The sequence below is a fragment of the Zootoca vivipara genome, chromosome 12, assembly GCF_965207765.1.
Source record: "Zootoca vivipara chromosome 12, rZooViv2.hap1.1, whole genome shotgun sequence".
Classification (NCBI taxonomy): domain Eukaryota; kingdom Metazoa; phylum Chordata; class Lepidosauria; order Squamata; family Lacertidae; genus Zootoca; species Zootoca vivipara.
In genome coordinates, this window is record NC_142595.1 from 53,947,940 (window position 1) to 53,971,929 (window position 23,990).

At 46.8% G+C, this 23,990-nt stretch overlaps 2 protein-coding genes across 2 annotated transcripts; both read left to right on the top strand.

Moving 5' to 3' along the window:
- The first annotated feature begins 253 nt into the window (after positions 1-253).
- LOC132593027 (uncharacterized) lies at positions 254-12,141 on the top strand. Its single transcript, XM_060281411.2, has 5 exons — positions 254-680; positions 859-940; positions 6,975-7,057; positions 7,523-7,649; positions 9,593-12,141. The coding sequence occupies exons 1-5, from the start codon at positions 264-266 to the stop codon at positions 11,089-11,091; spliced, it is 2,208 nt and encodes a 735-aa protein (XP_060137394.2). The 5' UTR covers positions 254-263; the 3' UTR covers positions 11,092-12,141.
- Positions 12,142-15,196: 3,055 nt separating this feature from the next.
- Positions 15,197-23,990, top strand: LOC118094889 (uncharacterized). The gene is made up of 6 exons (XM_035135631.3): positions 15,197-15,547; positions 21,498-21,624; positions 21,793-21,878; positions 22,636-22,866; positions 22,970-23,146; positions 23,258-23,990. Exons 1-6 carry the CDS (start codon positions 15,493-15,495, stop codon positions 23,293-23,295), a joined length of 714 nt encoding a protein of 237 aa, XP_034991522.2. The 5' UTR covers positions 15,197-15,492; the 3' UTR covers positions 23,296-23,990.

Genomic DNA, 23,990 nt, shown 5'->3' on the forward strand with positions numbered 1-23,990 from the left:
ACATCTGAAGGCAGCCCTGTTTAGGGAAGCTTTTAATGTTTAATAAATTATTGTATTTTAATACTTCTGTTGGAAGCTGCCCAGAGTGGCTGGGGGAAACCTAGCCAGATGGGCGGGGTATAAATAAATAAATAAATAATAATTCTGCTGGCAGTGTGCCAGTTTCATAACAGAATGATATGTTTGCTTTGCAGTATTTTCCAGCACCTCTAAATCAGACAGACAAAACTTGGCCAAAGAAAAAAAGAGATTCCTTCCTAAAGATGGATGAGCAAGACTTGGCTGGCCCTGGAGAAGGAAGAGGCCATGCTATGGGAACTGGGAGCAGTGGGGGATTCTGGGAAAGCTCCATGCAGAAGACACTGGGTGAGGAAGACACCCTTCATTCAGAGGTGCAGAGCCAGAGGTTCAGGGAGTTCTGCTACCAGGAGGCCAAAGGACCCCGAGAGGTTTGCAGCCGACTCTACCACCTTTGCCACCAGTGGCTGAAGCCAGAAAGGCACACAAAAGCTGAGATGCTGGACCTGGTGATCTTGGAGCAGTTCCTGGCTGTCCTTCCCCCGGAGATGGAGAGCTGGGTGAGGGAATGCGGAGCAGAGACCAGTTCCCAGGCAGTGGCCCTGGCCGAAGGGTTCCTCCTGAGTCAGGCAGAGGAGAGAAAGCAGGAAGAGAGAAAGCAGGTAAGAGAGACTTTCCTCTGGATACTCCCAAGGGGCTCCAAACAGGAGGGAGAACATCCCTAAATCCCATCCTTTTTTTGCAATGACATTGGATACCCCCCAATTTTTGGTCCCAGCCATTCCATTTCTAACCCTTGTCTACTACATTCTCTATTACAAATCCTTGTTGCTCTTTCAGGGAAAGGATCTGTCTGCAGAAATGGGTCCTGATTCCTCTGAGGCAGAGAGGACTTCGCTGGACACCAGAGAGAGGCCGCTGGGTAAGGAGGAAGGAGCTTTTCCTCTGTGTGGTCACATTCTGGCGATTCTCAAACTACTCTGGGTTCTTTCAGTATTTTGGGCAGGACACTTGGGGCCAAGAGGCCAAAGGAGAGGGGATGTATTTAGACATAACTAAAATATGAAATGAAGACAAACTCCCAAATGCACCTCTGAGAGAAGAAGCATCTTGCTCTCCTGTCTCCCCACTTCCCTTTGTCTCTCGCAGGTGAAAGAAGGATGCCAGCAAGACCTCCTCATCCATCTCTTCATCCTGGTGGAGGGGAAGCAGCGGCTGAGGAACCGGATCAGGTAGGGGGAAGGAGCCTTGGGGGAGAGAGGCTGAGGGTGGGGGAGACAAGGCATTTCTCTCCCCTCCTCATTGCTTCTGTCAAAGCTGCCCTTAACAAAAGCTCAAAATGCCATTAATGAAGGTTTATGCACTGAGGATAATGAGTAGACACTTCACCTTAACTCTGAATGTCACTAGCATTATTTATTACAAATTGTTTTTAGGACATCTGGAGAGTCTTTCCATTCCAGAACAAAACTCAGGGAGAGGAGAGAGTGGTTCTTCCATTTGGCAAACTGGATGCACAGAGAGAATGATCTGAATAAAACAAGGTGGAGTTCCACCCATTTTCACTAAGATTCATACCCATCATTAAAATACACTATGAAAGAACTCAATTAAAGCATTATAAGAAGCATCAATAATCAAAATGTGCAGCAGACCAATCCCATTAAAACAATCCAGGCAGGAAGCAAATGAGCACCGTGCAGGAAATAACCTTTATGCTGCCTAAGAGGATATTTTTCTTTCAGGCTTCAGTTTCTTTTGAAGATGTCGCTGTTTGTTTCACGGCTGAGGAGTGGGCGTTGCTGGATCCTGCCCAGAGAGCTCTGCATCAGGACGTCATGGAGGAGACTTGTAGGATCATGATCTCTCTTGGTAAAGTTCCCTTTTGGGTCACCATATCTCTTTTGGAGTTCAATAGATATTTCTCTGGGACAAACTTCCCATATTTTGATGGATCCCAACGTTGCCCCCTAGATCACCTGCGATTCTCTCACACACACAGCTCACCTTGCATGGAGGGCTAGGGACTGTTTTGTCTGTGAATATTGTTCCTCCACTTCTGCCTTTTTGCACAAGGATCAGGATGTGGACAGGCTTTATGAGTGTTCAGAGAAGTGGAAGTCGCTTCTGTCAGATTTTAGTTTCTGTCCATTCTTTGGTTGAGCAAAGGGACTTTTTATTTTTTAACAAAGTATAATAAGCCCAAGCTCTTTATATCCTTATTTCAGACCCAGAAGAGCGAACCCTCCCAGCTCTCACCTGGGAGCCTCGTCCCCTTTCCTCAGCCCTTCAGCTTCTCTCCATCACCTCCCTTATCCAAGAAATGAAAATTCAAAAAATAAAACACACATGTAGTTGAAGTTGACAGAAAACTAACAAAAATTAAAAATCGGGGAAAACAGGATAAGAAACAAGATAAAATATAAAGAAGAGCGTATTCTGCTTCTCTGTCTGCCAATTATGTATATAACAATTATTCAAAATATTCAAATTATGCATTCCAGAACAACTTCTAGTCATAGGGAAAAGAAGATAAGAAACAAATTCTTGTAAAAAGGAAAGGAGCATCTTCTGCTTCTTTGCCACCATAAACCATCCATAAATCCCTTCCGGCTTCTGACTTTTCTTCATCTACTGCTGTCTCAGGTTTTATTCCAACAGATTCTGTCCATTCTCTCATCTGCAGTCTCTCTCAAACCTCTCCAGCCATTCTGCACATTTCATTTCATTTCATTTCATATCTTACCTGCTGGTTATGGCATATCAAAAATCAAAAGGCATTCCGTGTTATTTTCGTTATGAATTACTAATTAGGATCTGTTAGTTCTCCTCCCTTGATCGACTCCGCTTCTCTGCACTTACCGTATATCCCGTCGTATAAGACAACTTTTTAACCCCACAAAATCGTCTCAAAAGTTGGGGGTCGTCTTATACGCCGGGTACTACGAGTCGGACTGGAGAATCTGCGGTCGCTGCAGTGGGAGCCTGCGCCTGCCACTGCCCCACACTGTGGATGAGTCTGCCACCTTCAAAAAAGCCAAAAGGCACCTGGATAATAATAATAATAATAATAATAATAATAATAATAATAATAATAATAATAATAAATTTATTATTTATACCCCGCCCATCTGGCTGGGTTTCCCCAGCCACTCTGGGCGGCTTCCAACCGAATATTAAAACAGTACAGCATTAAACATTAAAAACTTCCCTTGTGCTCTCCGGGGCTGTTGCTACCTACCTGCCTGCCTGCCACTGAGCTGCGCTATGGTGCTCCAGGCGCGCAGGAGGACCTGCCGGAATTAACCGCCTCCACTGCCTGGCTGCTCTCCGGAGCCAAGGAGCTTCCTTCGCCCGCCCGCCCACCCGTTTCCCCGAGCCAAGCGAGCAAGCATCGCCACCGCCATCCCCCCAGAGTCGAAGCGCAGCGGGCGCTGCTTGCAAACACGGAAGAATGGAGAGTGCAATAAACGTAAAGTTTACCCTCCAGCCCCGCCGGCAGCGCAGCCCTTGCCCGCCTCCACCATGCCGGCACCAGATAATCTGCTCTCCCTGCTTTCGAGTGGGAGGGGGGCTGAGCTGGGTGTGCTTGGCTTGCCAAGGGTTAAAAGGAACTGAGAAAGAGTCCTAGAGAGGATAGGAAATGAAATCCATGGACAGGTCCTCCAGAGCACAAGCCCCGCCCTCCCAAGGTCTTTCCTGCAAGAGAAGGCAGGTGGCTGTTGTCTCTCTGCTCTGCAAGTGCTGACTCGGCAGCTCTTTCTGGGTAGGTGGAAGGAGCACCTCAGCCCTCTGGAATCCTGCCAGGGAAAAGGAACCGTGGGGTCACTGGGGTGAGTGGAAATGCCTCCAAAACAGGGCGGGGGGGGCGAGAAGCGATGACGAAAGGGCAGCTCTCCCAGAAAAGGATGTGGAGAAAAGGCCATCGAGTTTCAATGAAACCCAGTTCTCCCCACAGGCCTTCTAGACCAAGCAAGGCCATTTGTCCATCTTACATTCCCAGTCCCATCTACCATAGATGCATCTGAGATTGATATGGGGAACTGGGCTTAACCCCAGATATTGAATCTTGTGCCCAGTTTCAGGTTAAAGGGAAGTCTTGGCAATATGCCTTTGGTGGGCTCTGGGCTGGCCCCGTCCTCCCCACCAAGAGAATGAAGGCAACCAAGGAGGCGGCTCTTCCATATTTCTAAAACATTCTCTGCCTCTCAGGTCTCGCTCCTGAGGACTGCAGTCAACACCCCATCGTGGCCCCACCAGCAAGAAGAAAGAAATATGAAGCCAGCTTCAAACTTAAAGTTGTAAAATTTGCCATGGAACATAATAACTGCGCTGCTGCAAGACAATATGGAGTAACAGAAAAGATGGTTCGGGACTGGAAAGCGCATGAAAAAGCATTAAAGAGCATGCCAAGGGGTAAGTGTGCATTAAGAAGAGGCACCCCACATTGGCCAGAACTCGAAAAACATGTAGCAGACATGGTGAAGGAGCATCGCCAAAACGGTTATGTGGTGACCCGAAATCAAATATGTTTGTTTGCACTTCAGTGGGCCAAATCTAACCCAGATCACAGCAAGAGATTTAAGGCCACTGCGTCCTGGTGTTCTAGATTCCTGAGAAGGCATGCTGTGGTCCTGAGGCAAAAGATGAACATTGCCCAAAAATTACCTGCAGATCTTGATAGCAAAGTAAATCGTTTCCATCGCTACGTAATACAACAGCGCACTAAACACGGCTACGCGTTAAGTAGTATTGGAAATATGGATGAAACTCTAATGAATTTTGATATGGTTGGAAATAAAACTGTCCATCAAAAAGGCGAAAAAACAATTTCAATTAAAACAACAGGACATGAGAAGTCCAGTTTTACCGTGGTCCTAGGATGTACAGCTGGTGGCGCCAAACTGAGACCAATGATTGTTTTTAAAAGAAAAACAATGCCGAAACTCAAGTTCCCTGCTGGTTGTTTTGTGCATGTGAATGAAAACGGCTGGATGGATGAAGAAGGGGTAAAGCTATGGCTTGATCATGTATGGAGCAGGCGACCAGGTGGACTTCTTCAAAAACGTAGTCTCCTGGTGTGGGATATGTTCAGGGCTCATTTAACTCCCAGCACCAAGCAAAGGCTTGCAAGACTAAACACAGATGCGGCAGTTATTCCTGCAGGATTGACATCGTTGGTACAGCCACTGGATATGTGCCTAAACAAGCCATTTAAAGATCGTGTTTTAGAACAGTGGAATGAATGGATGGTTAGCGGCGAAAAGTCATTCACAAAAGGAGGAAACCTGCGTGCTCCACAGTTTGATGTTTTGTGCAAGTTTGTCATAGAAGCCTGGAATGATATTGATGCAGATACAGTAATCAAGTCTTTCAAGCAATGTGGCATATCAAATTCATTAGATGGTATGGAGGACGACTACTTGTGGCAAGATGAAGAGGAAGACGGAGCTGAGACCACACCATCTGATGATACAGAATTCGATCCATACGATGACTGCCTCACAAACGTATCACAAGATGTCATTGATGGACTTATGATATCAGATGACAAACAGTAGGATTTTGAAGGCTTTTAAAGGGAAACTGTCATGCCGGCAAAACCTGTAAAAATACCATAGCTTGCACTTATGAGGGGAGTTGCTAACTCGCCAGGGACTTGCCCGGCACCTGCTCTCTCTCTCTCTCTCTCTCTCTCTCTCTCTCGTTTGTTATCTTCCTCCTATCACCATCAGTTCCAGTTTGGTTGACAGCTTAGAAAACAAACAGTGTGGCAGCTCCCATGGGTTTATTGTCTTATCCTTCCTTTCAGCTTTAGAGTGAAGTAGGAAAAGTTTAATCCACTTGCACTGTTTTATGTTTACATGGTTGATGACAAACAGCCTTATGTTTATAAGCGACAGTTTTCCTGCTAAGTACCTGCATGTCATAAACATTTGAATTAAAATTACCATGTTGAAATCAAACCTGATGTTTCTTTAATTTTTATTTGGTGTGCGGTGCGGTGGAAGAGGGGTAGTCTTATACGGCGAGTATATACCAAACTCTATATTTTAACTGGAAAAGTTGGGAGTCGTCTTATATGCCCAGTCGTCTTATACGCCGGAATGTTGTTGTTTAGTCGTGTCCGACTCTTCGTGACCCCATGGACCAGAGCACGCCAGGCACTCCTGTCTTGCACTGCCTCCCGCAGTTTGGTCAGACTCATGTTCGTAGCTTCGAGAACACTGACCAACCATCTTGTCCTCTGACGTCCCCTTCTCCTTGTGCCCTCAATCTTTCCCAACATCAGGGTCTTTTCCAAGGATTCTTCTCTTCTCATGAGGTGGCCAAAGTATTGGAGCCTCAGCTTCACGATCTGTCCTTCCAGGGAGCACTCAGGGCTGATTTCCTTAAGAATGGATAGGTTTGATCTTCTTGCAGTCCATGGGACTCTCAAGAGTCTCCTCCAGCACCACAGTTCAAAAGCATCAATTCTTCGGCGATCAGCCTTCTTTATGGTCCAGCTCTCACTTCCATACATCACTACTGGGAAAACCATAGATTTAACTATACGGACCTTTGTCGGCAAGGTGATGTCTCTGCTTTTTAAGATGCTGTCTAGGTTTGTCATTGCTTTTCTCCCAAGAAGTAGGCGTCTTTTAATTTCGTGACTGCTGTCACCATCTGCAGTGATCAAGGAGCCCAAGAAGGTGAAATCTCTCACTGTATATACGCCGGAATATACGGTATAAAAAGTGAGCATCGGTTTTCAGTCCATTCCGCAGAGGAAAAACAGTGAAAGGAGATTTATGAATCTTATGAAATCACTAGTAGTTAGTTTTGAGATTTTTAAAATCTATTTTCCAGACCTATTTAGAATTCTGTCATTACTGAGCAGTTTAATTCTTCCCTGGACACTAGGTAACTGGTAGACAAACTCCTCCTGTCTCCCCACTTCCCTTTGTCTCTCGCAGGTGAAAGAAGGATGCTGGCAAGACCTCCTCCTCCATCTCTTCATCCTGGTGGAGGGGAAGCAGCGGCTGAGGAACCGGATCAGGTAGGGGGAAGGAGCCTTGGGGGGGGGAGAGGCTGAGGGTGGGGGAGACAAGGCATTTCTCTCCCCTCCTCATTGCTTCTGTCAAAGCTGCCCTTAACAAAAGCTCAAAATGCCATTAATGAAGGTTTATGCACTAAGGATAATGAGTAGCCCCTTCACCTTAACTCTGAATGTCACTAGCATTATTTATTACAAATTGTTTTTAGGACATCTGGAGAGTCTTTCCATTCCAGAACAAAACTCAGGGAGAGGAGAGAGTGGTTCTTCCATTTGGCAAACTGGATGCACAGAGAGAATGATCTGAATAAAACAAGGTGGAGTTCCACCCATTTTCACTAAGATTCATACCTATCATTAAAATACACTATGAAAGAATTCCATTAAAGCATTATAAGAAGCATCAATAATCAAAATGTGCAGGAAATAACCTTTATGCTGCCTAAGAGAAGGATATTTTTCTTTCAGGCTTCAGTTTCTTTTGAAGATGTCGCTGTTTGTTTCACGGCTGAGGAGTGGGCGTTGCTGGATCCTGCCCAGAGAGCTCTGCATCAGGACGTCATGGAGGAGACTTGTAGGACCATGATCTCTCTTGGTAAAGTTCCCTGTTGGGTCATCATATCTCTTTTGGAGTTCAATAGATATTTCTCTGGGACAAACCTCCCATATTTTGATGGGTCCCAATGTTGCCCCCTAGAGCACCTGGGATTCTCACACCCCCAAAACTCACCTTGCATGGAGGGCTAGGGACTGTTTTGTCTGTGAATATTGTTCCTCCACTTCTGGGTCAGGATGTGGACAGGCTTTCTGAGTGTTCAGGGAAGTGGAAGTCGCTTCTGCCAGGACCTTGTTTTTGTGGATTTTTTTTTGTGTAGCAAAGGGACTTATTATTTTAAAAAGATGTTTTCCACTTAAAATAAAAGTCAATGTATTATGAAAAAGAAAGATAGAAAAGTTTCCAGAAAAGAGAAAAAGGAAAGGAAGAGAAGAAACAAAAATTGGAGTATAATAAGCCCAGGCTCTTTATATCTTTATTCCAGACAATTGATAAAATTGACAAAATTATCAAAAATTAAAAGTCATAGGGAAAACAAGATAAGAAACAAGATAAAATATGAATGAAACGAGTGTCATCTGCTTCTCTGTCTGTCAGTTATGTGTATAACAATTATTCAAAATATTCAAATTATGCATTCCAGAACAACTTCTGGCTTTATTGATATCCAGTCTTTTCTCATTCTGCAAGATGGTATTTCTCAATCTTCCCTTCTCGGCTTCACCTTTACCCTTTATCAGAAAGTTCATGTGTTGTTCTCATAAAATTTCCAGTATGGCCTTTCTCCACTTCATTATGATGAATTCTCGTCAAGGGTTCTGAGAAATCTTTATCATATTGTACTTCCTACTTATTTGCCTACTGTGTCTTCCTAAAAGCAAACATAGTGCCATAAAATATGGTCCTATTTCCAATTGATCATTGCAGTTCAAAGAAAAAGGAAACAAGTTCTTTTTACGCCATTTCCTCCAGTCTTTCTCCAAACTGAGTTCCAATAGATGAGAAGCTTTTTCTGCCTGTGTGTTAATTTCCTGCTCATTCCACAGTCTTTGCCACCATATATCATCCATAAATCTTTTCTGGCTTTCGAACAGCTTCCTTCCTTCCTTCCTTCCTTCCTTCCTTCCTTCCTTCCTTCCTTCCTTCCTTCCTTCCTACAGTTGTAATGCTGTGGGCTTTTCTTCATCTACTGCTGTCTCAGGTTTTCCCCCAACAGATTCTGTCCATTTTCTTCTCTGCAGTCTCTCTCAAACCTTTCCGGCCATTTTGTACATCTCATCCCTTGGCATTCATTGTTGTCTTTGCTGTGATGTACTAATTATGATTTATTAGTTCTCCTCCTTTGATCATCTCTGCTTCTCTGCACTTTTAAAAACTTACCATCAGTTTTTAGTCCGTTCCGCATAGGAAAAACAGAGAACGGGGATTTACGAACAGTGTAGCTTAGAAGTTAAAGGCAAAGTTTCAGAACTATATATTCATAGAATCATAGAATCATAGAGTTGGAAGAGACCACAAGGGCCATCCAGTCCAACCCCCTGCCAAGCAGGAAACACCATCAAAGCATTCTTTGATTAAAATATTCATTTTAATCTTTTGAAATTAGTTAGTTTTAAGTTTTTTTAGATATTTTCCAGGCCCATTTAGGATTCTGTCATTACCCAGCACTTTAATTCTTCCCTGGATGCTAGGTAATTGGTAGACCGAGAATACAGTTCATATTCAAATAGACTTCTGACCTTGCAGATGGAGTTGGTTCAATGACTGAGCCAAAGAAATTTCATCCCAGACAGGATTGGGCTTTTTGAATCTGAATTTCCCATAAATATGTCAGTGAACGTCAGTCATCAAAGCCAGTGAACTCTGCAGTAAGACTTCCCATCTTCAGATCTTCCTTTATCACAAGTGTTCATAAGCCTTATTCAAAAACTGGGAACTCCATTTCTTTCTTAGACTCTGATCTGTTCCTCTCTTGGTTGCAGGTGGTGATGAATTAGAAATTAAGAAAAAGGGACAACATGACAAAATCCACACAGTGGAGAAGCCATATCAATATTTGGAGTGTGGAGAGAACTTAAGTGAGAGTTCCCATGCCACTTCCCATCAAAGAAATCCTATTGGGAAGAAACCCTATCGATGTTTGGAATGTGGAAAGAACTTTTCCAGGAAGGAACGTCTTACTTCCCATCTAAATAGTCATACAGGGGAGAAACCATATCAGTGCTTGAAATGCACAAAGTGCTTTGCTGGAAGAAATAAGTTATGGCGACATCAGAAAATTCACACTCGGGAGAAACCATTTCAGTGCCAAGAGTGTGGAATGAGATTCACCTTGAAGGAAAGTCTCATTTTCCATCAAAGAATTCATAAAGGGGAGAAACCATTTCTGTGCTTGGAATGTGGGAAGAGCTTCAATCAAAAGGGAAGTCTCACTTCCCATCAAAGAATTCATACAGGGGAGAAACCATTTCAGTGCCTGGAATGTGATAAGTCCTTTACTACAGGAAGAAACTTACACCAACATAAGAGAATTCACAGTGGGGAGAAACCCTATCAGTGCTTGGAGTGTGGGAAGAGCTTCAGGAAGAGGACCTATCTCACTTCCCATCGAATAATTCATACAGGGGAGAAACCATTTCAGTGCCTGGAATGTAAGAAGTTCTTTGCTACAAGAAGAGACTGCCATCGACATAAGACAATTCACACTGGGGAGAAACCATATCAGTGCTTGGACTGTGGGAAGAGCTTCAGGCGGAGCTCATGTCTCGCTTCCCATCAAAGAATTCATACAGGGGAGAAACCCTATAAGTGCTTGGACTGTGGGGAGTCTTTCCCTACAAGCAGATACTTCCGTCGACATCAGAGTATTCACAGCGGAGAGGAACCATACCAGTGTGCGGAATGTGGGAAGAGCTTCTTCTTGAAGGACAGTCTCACTTCTCACCTCCGAATGCATACAGGGGAGAAACCATATCAGTGCTTGGAATGCGAGAAGAGGTTTACTACAAAGAAACACTTCCGTCGACATCAGAGAATTCACACTGGGGAGAAACCATTTCAATGCCAAGAGTGTGGAAAGAGCTTCAGCGACAGGTCCCATCTCACTTCCCACCAAATAATGCACACAGGGGAGAAGGCATATCAATGCTTGGAATGTGGAAAGAGCTTCAGTCGGAAGTATAGCCTTACTTCCCACCAAAGAATTCATACAGGGGAGAAACCCTTTCAGTGCCTGGAATGTGAGAAGTGTTTTCCTACACGAAAAGGGTTCCTTCGACATCAGAGAATTCACACTAAGGAGAAACCATTTCAATGCAGGGAGTGTGGAAAGAGCTTCAGCGACAGGTACCATCTCACCTGCCACCAAATAATTCATACAGGGGAGAAGCCATATCAATGCTTGGAATGTGGAAAGAGTTTCAGTCGGAAGGATCGCCTTACTTCCCACCAAAGAATTCATACAATGGAGAAACCTGAATAGAACTTAGAATGTGTGGAGAGCTTCAGCTGGAAGGAAATTTCACTTCCCATGAAAGAACTCACAGCGGGGGAAATCCTGGAGTTATAGAATAGTAGCTTTGGGGGGGATCTTGAGGGTCATCTAGTCTAACCAACTGCAATGGATCTTCTTGATGTTTAGTCAGAATCTCCTTTCTTGTTATGTTCTTGTGGGGTTCCATGGTTCTTCACCTCCTTTTCAGTTGTGACAATAACTGTGAGGTAGGTTAGACTCCCCAAGATCGCCCAGTGAGCTTCATGGCCAAGTAGGGATTTGAACCCAGGTCTCCCAGGGTGTAGTCATACTCTAGGCAATATACTACACTGGCTCTCCCATGAGACCAGGGCTCCTCAAATGTGGCCCTCCAGATGTTTTGAGACTACAATTCCCATCATCCCTGACAACTGGTCCTGAGAGCTAAGGATCATGGGAGTTGTAGTCCCAAAACATCTGCAGAGCCGAGTTTGAGGAAGCCAGCATGAGACTCTTAGAAATTCTTTGTGCATGTTTGCTTAATATTTGGGTGCCATATTCTGGTGTTGGATTTAAAGTTGTCTACTCCTCTAACAAAGCAAATAATCTAATAATAGTAAGTCAAGTTCATATCATGATAGATTTAAGGCAATGTTAGCTGGGGAGAGGGGGCAGTTTCAGTTTCTGGGGGTGAGTGGTGATTGGCTATGAATTTGAAAGGGTGTTTGAGTAAGTACAACATAACAATCAGGTCTTTGGCTTTTTAAAAGTAATAAAAAATAAGATTACTGTATATGTATTGGGGAAATTTGGGGGGAACAATATGCAGGGTGAACAATATGGAAATAAAACAAAATGGGAGTATGAGGGAAGTCCAGGGGAGGGGGGAGGAGAATATGGAAAATTGTTAGAAAAATATTGTTAGAGGATGCATATATGGAAAAACCAATAAAAATTATTAAAACAATTAGGCCTTTGGCTTACTAAACTTTCTCTAACCGTTTAAATGTGTTTGTGGGAGGCAGATTATTGCTTTGTTTGATTTTTTTCTTGTTTTTATTATGTATTTTGTGTTGCCCAGGTGGTCTCCAGGCGCTTCAGTAGAGACAGTTGGTGGTGGAGAGGGGTGGAGAGGAGTTGTGAAGGAGGGGCGGGGATTAGATCCCTAGTGGAGAAACAAGCTCACCATGTCTACTGTTAAAGTTGTTGTAAAGTTACAAAAAAGAAGACAAAAGAGCATTTGAAACATTTTATTTAACTAAAACAATAACATTATAGCATATGTATCCATGTTGGGTAACTGATGTAGTTAAACTTTTTTTAAAAAAAATCTTAGACTGAGTCTTAGCACATATGAAAAACTTAAAACAAATCCTTAATTTCTGATGAATAGCCTTTGTACTAGAATGTAACTTAAATAGAAAATATATTTAGAAAGATCTTTCCTCCAAAAGGATTTATTTTTAAAAATCCGCTTTAAATTTTTTAAAAAACCATTGATTTTTATCCACCCTGACCACAACGCAGCTCTTGCCTCCTCCCCCATCCAGTTTTGGCACAGAACCATACCTGCCAAGTCTGCTAAAAAATGCGGGATCATCAGTGGCGTGGCACTGGATGTTGCGTAGAAGCAAATTCCAGGGCTGCTCTTCCCATGTGTGGGCACCGGAAGTCGCTTCTATGCATGCCCGGTGGCCAACTTGGTGGTGGCCATCTTGGTGTTGGCCACCGCCATGCAGCCACCACCAAGATGGCCACCAGGCATGTGTAGAAGCCGCTCTGCCCGATTTCTGGTGCCCACACATGGGAAGAGCAGCACCCAAAATGGAGGCTCCCTGGCAGGTAGGAAATCCAGGGGATTTCTGGGATTTTTCTCCATACGGGAGAACAGTGGGAAACGGATTAAAATCTGGGGGTTTCCCGCGAAAAAAGGGATACTTGGCAGCTAAGCAGAACTGCTGTGGTGGCCCCAATTAGGACTTCTCTCAAGAGAAAACATGTCTCCTCTCATAGAATCATAGAGTTGGAAGAGACCACAAGGGCCATCCAGTCCAACCCCCTGCCAAGTAGGAAACACCATCAAAGCATTCCTGACATATGCCTGTCAAGCCTCCGCTTAAAGACCTCCAAAGAAGGAGACTCCACCACACTCCTTGGTAGCAAATTCCACTGCCGAACAGCTCTTACTGTCAGGAAGTTCTTCCTAATGTTGAGGTGGAATCTTCTTTCTTGAAGTTTGAATCTATTGCTCCGTGTCCGCTTCTCTGGAGCAGCAGAAAACAATCTTTCTCCCTCCTCCATATGACATCCTTTCATATATTTGAACATGGCTATCATGGCTGAGAGAAGTCCGAAGAAAAAACATGTTACATATTGATAGCATTTCAGAAAGGTGCTAGCACTTTGCTTACCTTAACAGCACCAAGTTGAGCTGTTTGTTCTGTTGAAAGCTGCAAGTAAAAAGGCAAACAAGCAGAAATATCAGATGACTGTTAACAGGGCTTTGTGTCTTAAGCGCAAACATTGCATTGGGGACGCCTATGTCTTCATCTTTATGAAGCTAGCAGTGCAGTCACCAGGGGATGGAGGACAAGGGGCCACCAGTACGCAGATGACACCCAGCTCTGCTTCTCTTTGCCACCTGAATGAGGTGAAGCTATGGAGATGCTTGATCACTGTCCTAGAGGCAGTAAGAGGCCGCTAGATGATGGCCAAGAAACAAACTGAATCCCAACAAGGAGGGGATACTCTGGACTAGCGGCTCCCAAGTCCAGGAATTAAGGGTTAGGTTTCTATTCTTCTCACTGTGCAGGTCACATGCCTGTGTTATGCCTTCCAGCAAAGACTGTTGGAATCACAGGAGCAGATGTTTGCTGTATTCTGTTTCCCTTTGTGTGAGAGAGACAGGGGAACAAGTCCCTGGTAAAGGTAAAGGTAAAGGGGCCCCTGACCATCAGGTCCAGTCGTGTCCAACGGGTTGCGGCGCTCATCTCGCCCTATAGGCTGAGGGAGCCGGCGTTTGTCCGCAGACAGCTTCCGGGTCATGTGGCCAGCATGACAAAGCTGCTTCTGGCAAACCAGAGCAGCGCACGGAAACGCCGTTTACCTTCCCGCCGGAGCGGTCCCTATTTATCTACTTGCATTTTGATGTGCTTTCGAACTGCTAGGTGGGCAGGAGCTGGGACCGAGCAACGGGAGCTCACCCCGTTGCAGGGATTCGAACCGCCGACCTTCTGATCAGCAAGCCCTAGGCTCAGTGGTTTAACCCACAGCGCCACCTGGGTCCCTGTTAATCCTCCTCAATACCATCGACCATTGTCTCCTTCTGGAGTGGGTGGCACAGCTTTGCAGTGGATCTGGTCCTACTTGGATGGTCATTCCCAGCGGGGGTGTTTGGCAAATGCTTTTCACCCCATGGAGTCTTCAATGTGGGGTTCCACAGGGCTTAATCCTGTCCCCCATGTTGTTTATCCACTGGGTGGGGCTATCTGGAAGGGTTATCGCCTTGACATCTGCAGGTGAGGAGGCGGTGGAAGTGCTGGACCGACGTCTTCCCTCAGTAATGGACTGGATGAGAGGCAAGAAACTGAAGCTCAGTCCATCCTGGCCCCTCAAATATTGCCTTGGATGAGAGGCAAGAAACTGAAGCTCAGTCCATCCTGGCCCCTCAAATATTGCCTTGGTGGGGCGAAGGGACCGTGGCCCCTCGGAGTTAGTTGTCTGCTATGCAGGAGGCCGTGATAGCCTTCAACTAGGATGGCTTTAAAAGAGGGTGAGAGATATTCGGAGATGGATGACCCCTGTGGGGCCCGATCCAGCGGCTGCAGGACTCTTCCGATGTTCTCACCGAGGGCAGGACAGGACTGAAGCATCTTCCGAGAGGTGAGAGGACTTCTCCCCTTGGGAGTTGAGTGCGGATCTGCATCTTCTCGAGTCTCGCTTCAAGATGAATAGAAAGGAAGGGGGGGGGACACGACAGAGATGGACATGCCAGCAGATGGACGTTGATCCATGTTCGCCCGGTCTTACCCCGGGAGGTAACCAGGCTAGTGAAGCTCGGCCAATGGGGTCCCCAGGATCAGAGGCAGTCTACCAGCGGCGTCAAAGCTGTCCACTTTCGGATTTGAAAAGAAGGGATCAGCAGCAGCCTCACAATCCAGGAGAGCAGCGGGAAACGGCGCTGGAATAAGGGAATTTCCAGCAAAAAAAAGGGGGGGGGGGATTGACAGCTGTGGTTCAGCTCCCTGGACGGTCCCTGGGGTTTTTCTCCCGTCCCGTCGGGAGGCAGCGGCCACGGAGAGGCTTCCGGGCTGGGACTGCGCTCCGGCCCGCCTCCTGCCTCCGGAAAGTCCCTGTGCGCCGGGCAGGCAGGCAGAATCCCTTTCGTTTTCGGCGCTCGAAGGAAGGAGAATGGCGGGGTGGCTGCTGCCCGTCTTGCTGCCCTTGCTCCTGGCAGGGCCGCCAGGTAAGGCGCCCGCGGGCCGGGCTCGAAGGGCGGGGGGCCGCCAGGCAGGCTCTCGGACGTCCGGTGGCTGCGCGGGGCTCCGGGAGCGGGATGGAGGCAGCAGGGAAAGAGGAGTCTGGACGGGGGAGCCGGGCGGGCGGGCGGGGAAGAGAAAAGCCTTCTTTAGGCAGCAGCGTAGAGTTTAACTGCGGAACTCCCTCCCGCAGGACTCACAGGTCCGGCAGGGATGGCAGCCATGTGGGGTGGCTGGCTTTCCAGAAGGGTTGGAGGAGAGGGCTATCGAGGGCTGGTCAGCTCGGCCTCCACGCCAGACTGAGACGGACAGCGATGCTTCTGAATGCCAGTCTCTGGAAAGCGTAGCTGGGGTGGGGGTGGGGGGGAGAAGTGGCCTTTGCGCTCGCTGGCCAGTGTGAGAACCACGTGCTGGACTGCATGAACCATTGGCCTGATCCAGCCGGCTCTTCTTAGGTAGGGAGCCTTCATGTCCAGTGGCAGTCTATCTGGATTCCTTGGTCCTAAGGGGCATTTGGCCCCTGTGAGGACAGGGTGCTGGACTAGAAGGGACATTGGACTGATCCAACAGGGCTTTTCTGATGTTCTTAACCAGGGGTCCCCAAACTAAGGCCCGGGGGCCGGATGCGGCCCAATCGCCTTCTCAATACGGCCCGCGGACAGTCCAGGAATCAGCATGTTTTTACATGAGTAGAATGTGTCCTTTTATTTAAAATGCATCTCTGGGTTATTTGTGGGGCACAGGAATTCATTCATTTATTTTTTTTCAAAATATAGTCCAGCCCCTCACAAGGCTTGAGGGACAGTGGACCGGTCCCCTGCTGAAAAAGTTTGCTGACCCCTGTTCTTAACTGAAGCGTTTGGAGCAGCTATTGCAAAAGCCACACACACACACACACACACACACACACACACACACACACACACGGTTCTGTGCTGGAGCCATCCCACTTGGACCCCTTCCTGGAGCTCCCTTGGGTGGCACCTAGAAGGTTGAACAGGATCCTTGGGGCAAGACCCCCCCCCCCACTTTGCCATGCTCTCAGCCCCATGGGGGTTTCGGTTACAAGAAACCTGTTGTTAGTTTAGGGCAGCCTCCTGCCCCACCAAAAAAAGAAAAACACAACCCACCAGGTGTTTTGGATCACAACTTCCCAACAGGAAAGGCTGTGGTGTGTTTAGTTACTTACCCAATTTCTATCCTGCTTCCCTCCAGACACATGTGGTCAGTGTTGGCTTTGCTCTGCCCCCACAGACAGAGGCTTCCTTATACCAGTTTCTGGGGGTCACTAGTGGGAAGAGTGTGATCCTTTTTGGTTAATGTCTGGTGCAATTGTAACATACAAAACAGCGCAGCTACAAATGCAAAATATGCACAGTGGTACTAAAAGCAAATTCAACATTGACCAAGTACTGTCGAATGTTCCTGTCGTGCTTGGATCCTGCCTGTGGGCTCTGCTTTGGGCTGTCTGGTCAGCCACAGTGTGAGCAGGATGATGTTGGGCTGAGTGGACCTTTGCAGCCAAAGTGGATCCAGCAGCCAGACTCTTCTCATCCGTGTTAGGAATCAGCCAGGCGCATCTTGTGACTGTTTTGGGTTCATCTGTGACCACCTGGAGATAGATCTCTGGGCGCCAAGTTGGCAATGGACATCTCTGTCTGGCTGGCCCCTCCAGCTTTCTTAAGCAGGTCAGCAGAAGAGCTGATCCATTGCAATAATATCCCTCCTTTTCCTCAGAGGAAGACACAGTTCACACACACACACACACACACACACACACACACACACACACACGTTAATCTCTACAACGAGATTAAAATCAGACAACAAGATAACGAGTATGAGAGAGAATGGGGAAAATTTGTGAAATACATGGACAGAATGGTAAAAACCTAAATAAATCAGCATAATAAAAACAACCTCATAATTAAGCATAAATTTCTTTATTGGTTTTAAGGAAGAATAACAAATTCAATGTATGACAAAATAAGACAAGTAGACAAATTTATGGGATATATGAGTTGAAATGGCAGAAACTTGAATACAGAAATTTGAAATGATGGTGAAGACATCGATAACAGTGGACCTATGACTCTAAGCGTAAAGAAAGATTAACTGCATAAGCTTAAAATAAGACTATAAAAAAGGCGAGTGAAGGTAGGGTGGAAGTCAAATTTGTTGTGTGTGTGTGTATCAACAAGAGTGTTATGTAAAAATATTTTTCTCTTTTTCTTCTTTCTTCTTTTGTTTTCTTTTTTTTATCTTGAAGCATAAACAAAATGAAAGAAAATGTAGTGTATTTGAAATGTAATCTAAATATTGTTTATTGGATATCTAAATTAAATAAAGATCATTAAAAAATATATCTCTACAACGACCCTGCGAGGGAGGTGAAGAGGCTGCGACTGACTCCAAAGTCACCCAGGGCTGAGTGCGGATTCGAACCCTGATCTCCAGGTCCTCATCCGCCACTCTCACCACTGCCCTACACTGGCTTCCTAGAGTCCTTCGGCTAGGCAGGGGCGGGTCTATAAATTGAGTAGGTAAATAAATAGGGGGAAATAAAATGTCCCTTAGAGCAGGATCTGAAATATTTTCCTGGAAGCTTGACTTTCTTTTATTCTAGTTTGTTTAATTTAATGTTTTAATGTATTGGAAAGCACCTTGAGATTTTTTTCTTTGAAATATAAAGCAGTATAGAAATGAAATGAATAATAATAATAATAATAATGCATATTTTGTTGTGGCGACAGTGACCTAGGTTTAAGGTGCCATCTGGCAATTAGCTTATATATGTGAGTTTCTAAGGCTGCTTTTCATGCTCTTAGAGCAGGGGTCGGCAGCGTGCGGCCCGTGGGCCAGATGTGGCCCATGAAGACTGTTTTACCAGCCCACAAGCTGCCCACTCAGTGAGTCCCCTGCGCACTGTGCTAAACCAGCATGGTGTGCGCGTGGGGACTTGCCGAGTAGCGCTGGAAATCGCATCTGCGCACGCGCAGATAACGGAAATCGCATCTGCGCCTGTCCAGACTCCGAAAATTGCTTCTGCGCAGGCATGATTTTTGGCGTCTGGGCGTGTGCAGAAGCCATTTCCAGGGAGTGATCCGGCCCCATAGCCAGTAAACCTTTCCGACCCCTGTCTTAGAGCTTCTCCAGACTGGCGCCCCCTCCCCTTGCCCTGCTCTTAAGAACATAATAAGAGTTTGCTGGATCAGGCCAGTTCCCCCATGAATTTGTCTAATATTCTAAATCCATCCAGGTTCATGGCCACTGATCCAGCAGGTTCTTTTCATGCCGTCTCACAACCCTCACCCTGAAAAATGGAAAGAAAAAGCAAAGACAAAAGATTCTAAAAACAATTAGAATTCAAAACCTCCCACCCAGTGATTTCAAGGCTGCCGGAAACGGCCTTCTTCTGTTTATTTTTGTTTCATAAAATGTGTGCACATCTTATTGCTGAAAAAAGAAACAAACCCTCAAAGTGGCTTGCAAAAACATGAAATAATAAAATCGAGAGAGAGAGAGAGAAAATACAGTGCCTTAAAGCACACAGAAAGTTAACAGATTAAAACGCATGCCAGCATTTCTGCTGCTTTCTTCTTCTGCCCCTGGGGAAACAACAATGCTTCCACATTCCTCAAGCCTTTGCTCCTTTTGCTGCCAGGAGAAGGAGAAGGAGGCCTTTCGCTACAAGTCCAAGGAGAGCGAAAGAGGAGGCCGGCCTGCCAGTTTCTGGCCGTTCCCCGTCCTTAATGGACGGACTCCAGCTCCAAAAGCTGAGGCTGGGGGGTCTGGCTTGGGAGGTTTTTGTTGGAGGCAGGGATTGCTCTTATTGAGAGTCTCTTTGGCTTGTATCTTTGCGTTAGGCTTTGCTGTGATTTATGTGGACGTTGCTCAGTTTGGTTTTGCATTTTTCAACCCTTTGGTTTGGCATTCATGGCTGCATTAGTTACGGTTTCTTTCGTGCTGGAAGCTGCCTTGACTCTGAGCAAGGTTGGAACTGTGGAAAGGACACGTAGCACTAAAATCATTTCAGTATGGTTGGTTGGCCACTGCAGGAAGAGGAGGCTGGCAGAGCTGGATGGGGCCCCCTTTGCCCTGATCCAGCGCTCAGGCTCTTCTCATGTACTTATGGAACCTCCAGGCCCAGAAGCAGTCTATCTAGATTCCTAGGTTTTGGGGGGCATTTGGATACTCGGGGGACAGGATGCTAGATGAGATGGGCCCCCTTTGGGGCCATGAGTTTTTCTAATCCATGGGTAGGCAAACGAAGGCCCGGGGGCCAGATCTGGCCCAATAGCCTTCTAACTCCGGCCCGCGGGTGGTCTGGTAATCAGCGTGTTTTTACATGAGTAGAATGTGTCCTTTTCTTTAAAATGCATCTCTGGGTTATTTGTGGGGCATAGGAATTCGTTCATTATTATTTTTCCAAAATATAGTCCGGCCCCCAACAAGGTCTGAGGGACAGTGGACTGGCCCCCTGCTGAAAAAGTTTGCTGACCCCTGATCTAATTCTCTTTCAAAGTCACCTGGATTGGTGGCCATTGCTGCCTCCTGTGGCAGGGAGTTCCACCGATTAACTAGGCAACATGCCCTCAATGCGATCTCAGTGTATTGGTGGTGGGTTCACACGAGTCCTTTCGCTTTGTGGGCCATTGTGTGCCGCCCCCTCAATGTTCCCGCTTTAGTGCCATCTTGCGTGCGTGGAGGGTGTGTGTCTCCCTTGAGCTCCTGTGCAAAAACAGGGAGGAGAGAAGGAAAGTTCTCCCCACGTTTGTGGTATGACAAATTGCAGTCTTTCGAAAGTGGAAATGGAGCTATCTATCCAGTGCTGTTTTTGTAGGAAAAGAGACCCCAGAACTAACCATGAAGGCCTCCCTTCTTCTCTTAGAAGGGCAATGGTGCCCACCTGGGAGGGGCTGGAACTGAGTTCCAGTAAGTTCTGGGTGGAAAAAAAGCCCTGCATCTATTTGCCCTGAAGCTTTTGCAGGGACAACTGATCCTGAACGCAGGATTGTGCATTATTATTATTATTATTATTTCATACAATGTATGAAATAATTATGGGAAACCTCGAAGTGGCTAACAAAAAGGGGAAAAAAACAAAATATCACGACCCTCCTTTAATACATACAAAGGTTAAAATACTAAAACAGATTAGAATTCTCGACTTTCTTCTTATAATAATATTTATTCTTGTTATTTTTTCAAATTTTACCAATTCCTTTACACTACAATCCAAACAAATCTCTCATATCCTTTGACTGGCCACCCATGGGATCCTTTTGTTAACTTATAAAGCTGCTCTATTACTTATATTTTATCCATTCTATGCATTATTTCTAAATCATTAAACTACAATTCCTCCTCTGTTGCTGCACTTCAAACCCTGTGTACGTTTTAACATAGCCATCGTCAAAATCACACCGGCTTTCTGAGCATCTGGGTTAGGCTTGCATAAAGAAGAATGCTTTCGGCAGGTGCTGGAAAGAGCACAGGGAAGGTGCCTGTTTCGTATCAAGTGGCAGGGAGTTCCAAAGGGCAGGCCGTACTAAACAATCCTGTTCTTGCAAATGTGGAACAGGCCTTGTGTGGCATCTGCAGCAGTGCCAGTTTTTCCAATCAAAGGGGCAAGGTGTTCTCATGGGTAAACTGGTCCCAAACTTTTAAGGGCTTTGCATGTTAACAGCAACACCTTGAACGGCCCGGTAGCAAATGGACAGCCACTGCAAAGGTGTTCTATGCTGACAAGGCCTCATTCCCTTTGGGAATTAAGCATAACCCCCCACCCCGAAAGCAAGCCCCCTTTGCCAGCCCCGGGGCAAAGAGAACTCTTCCCTTGCCTGCTTCTCCTCCTCCTCCACTTCCTTTTTCATTGTGGGCCAAAACGGACCTCTCCGCTCTCAACTCTTTCCTGATGCTCTGCTCTTTCTGCAGCTCTAGGGAACGAAGGAGGAGCTGCTGGGGCCTGTGGCCCCTGCAAGACAAGCTCCGAAAAGCCTGGGAAATTAAGGAAATACGCTCAGTGGATGAGCTACTGGGAGCCCTGCCTGCGTTTTGTCAAGTAAGTAGGCCACCCTCCCCACAGCCTTGCCAGCCTGGAACAAGGGGCTCCTGCCTGCCTGCCTGCCTGCCTGCCCGCCTGCCACCCCTCCGTGGCTCCATTACGTTTGCCAGCCACCTGGCTCTCCACCCCCATCCCTCTGCTCCATTCCGTCTTCTTCCTCCGCAGGTTCACGTTCCCCCAAGGAGACGTTTACTGCGGCTTAAAGAGCAGCCCCTGGGTCGAGGCGCTGATGAAAGAATACCCTGAAAAAGGTGAGTGAAAAAGAGAAAACAAAGGTTTGGGGGTGCTCTCGCTGGCGAGAAGTGAAGGGGCATAGTGGTCAGGCGGGGACCTGGGAGAGACCCAAGTTCGAATCCCCACTTAGCAGCCACAGAGCCCTCTCTCAGCCCAGCCTCCCTCACAGAGATTCTGGCTGAACTTTCTGAGAGCAACAGCCAAATGGACACTAGAAGACACCGGGAAGCATTAAAAACCTGTTCTTCTCATGGGAGGTTTTTCATGTTTCAAGGCTTTTGTGCTTTAATATTTTGTTGGGAGCTGCCCAGAATGGCTGAGGCAACCTGTGCAGATGAGTGACATATAAATAATAGAATTATCCTTCCAATTTTAGTATATGTGCTAATAGAATCACCATTACAGCTGTATCTTGGTTTTCGAACAGCCTAGTTCTCAAACGTTTTGGCTCCCGAACGCCGCACACCCGGAAGTGACTGTTCCGGTTTTGAACATTCTTTTGGGAGCCGGAAGTCCGATGGGGCTTCCGTGGCTTCCGATTGGCTGCAGGAGCTTCCTGCAGCCAATCAGAAGCCGCACTTTGGTTTTGGAACGTTTTGGAAGTCAAATGGACTTCCGGAACGGGTTCCGTTCAAATTCCAAGGTATGGCTGTATTATTATTGCAGGAGGCTGGGCTAGAGGGTGTCCATCCCCCCGGTCAATCCTATGAGCCTGTGAATGGCCTGTTCTCCTGCCACCCTCGCAGTCTCAGTGTGCATTTCTGTCTCCCGCAGAAAAGGGTGCTGTGATGCCGAGTCCTAGCCATGTGCCTCCCAAGCCGGCCCTCACCTCTGCACCCAGGCCACCCACCTCCACCTCCCCAGCCTCGCTCTCAGCTCAGCCCCCCACGGTCTCGCTGAGGGTGGTCCTTGATGAGTCCCCTGCCATGCATCCAGCTCCAGAGGTCCCCAAGGACGCGACACAGCCCCCCGCATCAACCAGAAGCCCTGCGCCACCCAGCCACGGTGAGTGTATGGTGTGGTTGAGGAGGGGGCACCCTGGAAAGGGACCCCCCACCCGCTTTTGAGACCCTCAACTGTGCTTTGAAATTCTTTCTTTGCGTTGCAGATCCCCTGGCAGCCGGGCCCGCTAGCCAGGCCCCCCAGACGGCAGAAAGGGGGGTCTCACGCACAGTCGTGCTTTCTCTGCTGGCTGTCACTCTGGTTGCCGTGGCCATCGCCACCATCACGGTGTGCCAGAGGAGACACCGGCGGCGGGTGACCCTCGTTCTTCACCGAGACCCAGGTGGGCAAGGAGGGTGGGGGTGTGTGGGAAGTCTCCTCTGCTGGTGCCCCCCAGAGGTTGTGGGCTGCAACTTGAATCTTCCTAATGAACCCCTCTTTCCCCTTTCCACAGAGGAGCAAATCCACTTGCCGCATCGTGAGGAGACCTGAAGCCAGTCTGGCAGCCGCTGGAATGAGCGGGGGGGGGGCAGATTTTGCCAGAGTTTCCAGCAAGTCTGCTGCGCCACTTTGTTCCAAGGGTTGTGGGGGGCATGAGCCGGGGGGGGGGCAGCGAGTGGGAAATGCAAATACAGTTGTGTGCAAAAGGTGTCCCTTGAAAATCTCCCTCCTGTTCTTCAAAGGCTTTTGGGGGGGTGTCTGGCAGCCAAACCCCCAAAGCTCCCCCCTTGTTTGCACTTTACCCCATGTGTCTTTCCCTCTGCCCCCTTATTTTTGTACAGAAGCATAGAATCATAGAACTGTAGAATTGGGAGGTACCCTGGGGGTCATCTAGTCCTGCCCCCTGCAATACAGGAAACTCAGCTAAGGCATCCCTGACAGATGCCCCCCCAACCTCTGGCTAAAAACTTCCAAGGAGGGAGAGTCCACCGCCTCCTGAGGGAGACTGTCCCTCTGTCGAACAGCTCTTACGGTCAGAAAGTTCTCTATATTGACTTCCAGTTTAGAGGAGATGTAAATGATTGTTCAATTAATGATTGTTTTTTTTTTGTCCTGTATTTTGTGTTTTTCTTTTATATTTTTTTCTGTAAATGATTTCTGTGTATGTAGAATGTTCGCATCTGTAAATGTATTGTGTGCTAACGTTTTTAAGAAAGAAACTAATAAAAATATATTTTATAAAAAAA

Bases quoted from the DNA above. Each gene is read 5' to 3' on its own strand.
- LOC132593027 (XM_060281411.2), top strand. From the start codon at position 264: ATGGATGAGCAAGACTTGGCTGGCCCTGGAGAAGGAAGAGGCCATGCT. The intron at 7,058-7,522 runs GTAGGGGGAAGG...TTTTTCTTTCAG, and splicing joins CGGCTGAGGAACCGGATCAG to GCTTCAGTTTCTTTTGAAGA. The intron at 7,650-9,592 runs GTAAAGTTCCCT...TCTTGGTTGCAG, and splicing joins TAGGACCATGATCTCTCTTG to GTGGTGATGAATTAGAAATT.
- LOC118094889 (XM_035135631.3), top strand. From the start codon at position 15,493: ATGGCGGGGTGGCTGCTGCCCGTCTTGCTGCCCTTGCTCCTGGCAGGG. The intron at 21,625-21,792 runs GTAAGTAGGCCA...CTTCCTCCGCAG, and splicing joins CCCTGCCTGCGTTTTGTCAA to GTTCACGTTCCCCCAAGGAG. The intron at 21,879-22,635 runs GTGAGTGAAAAA...TGTCTCCCGCAG, and splicing joins GAAAGAATACCCTGAAAAAG to AAAAGGGTGCTGTGATGCCG.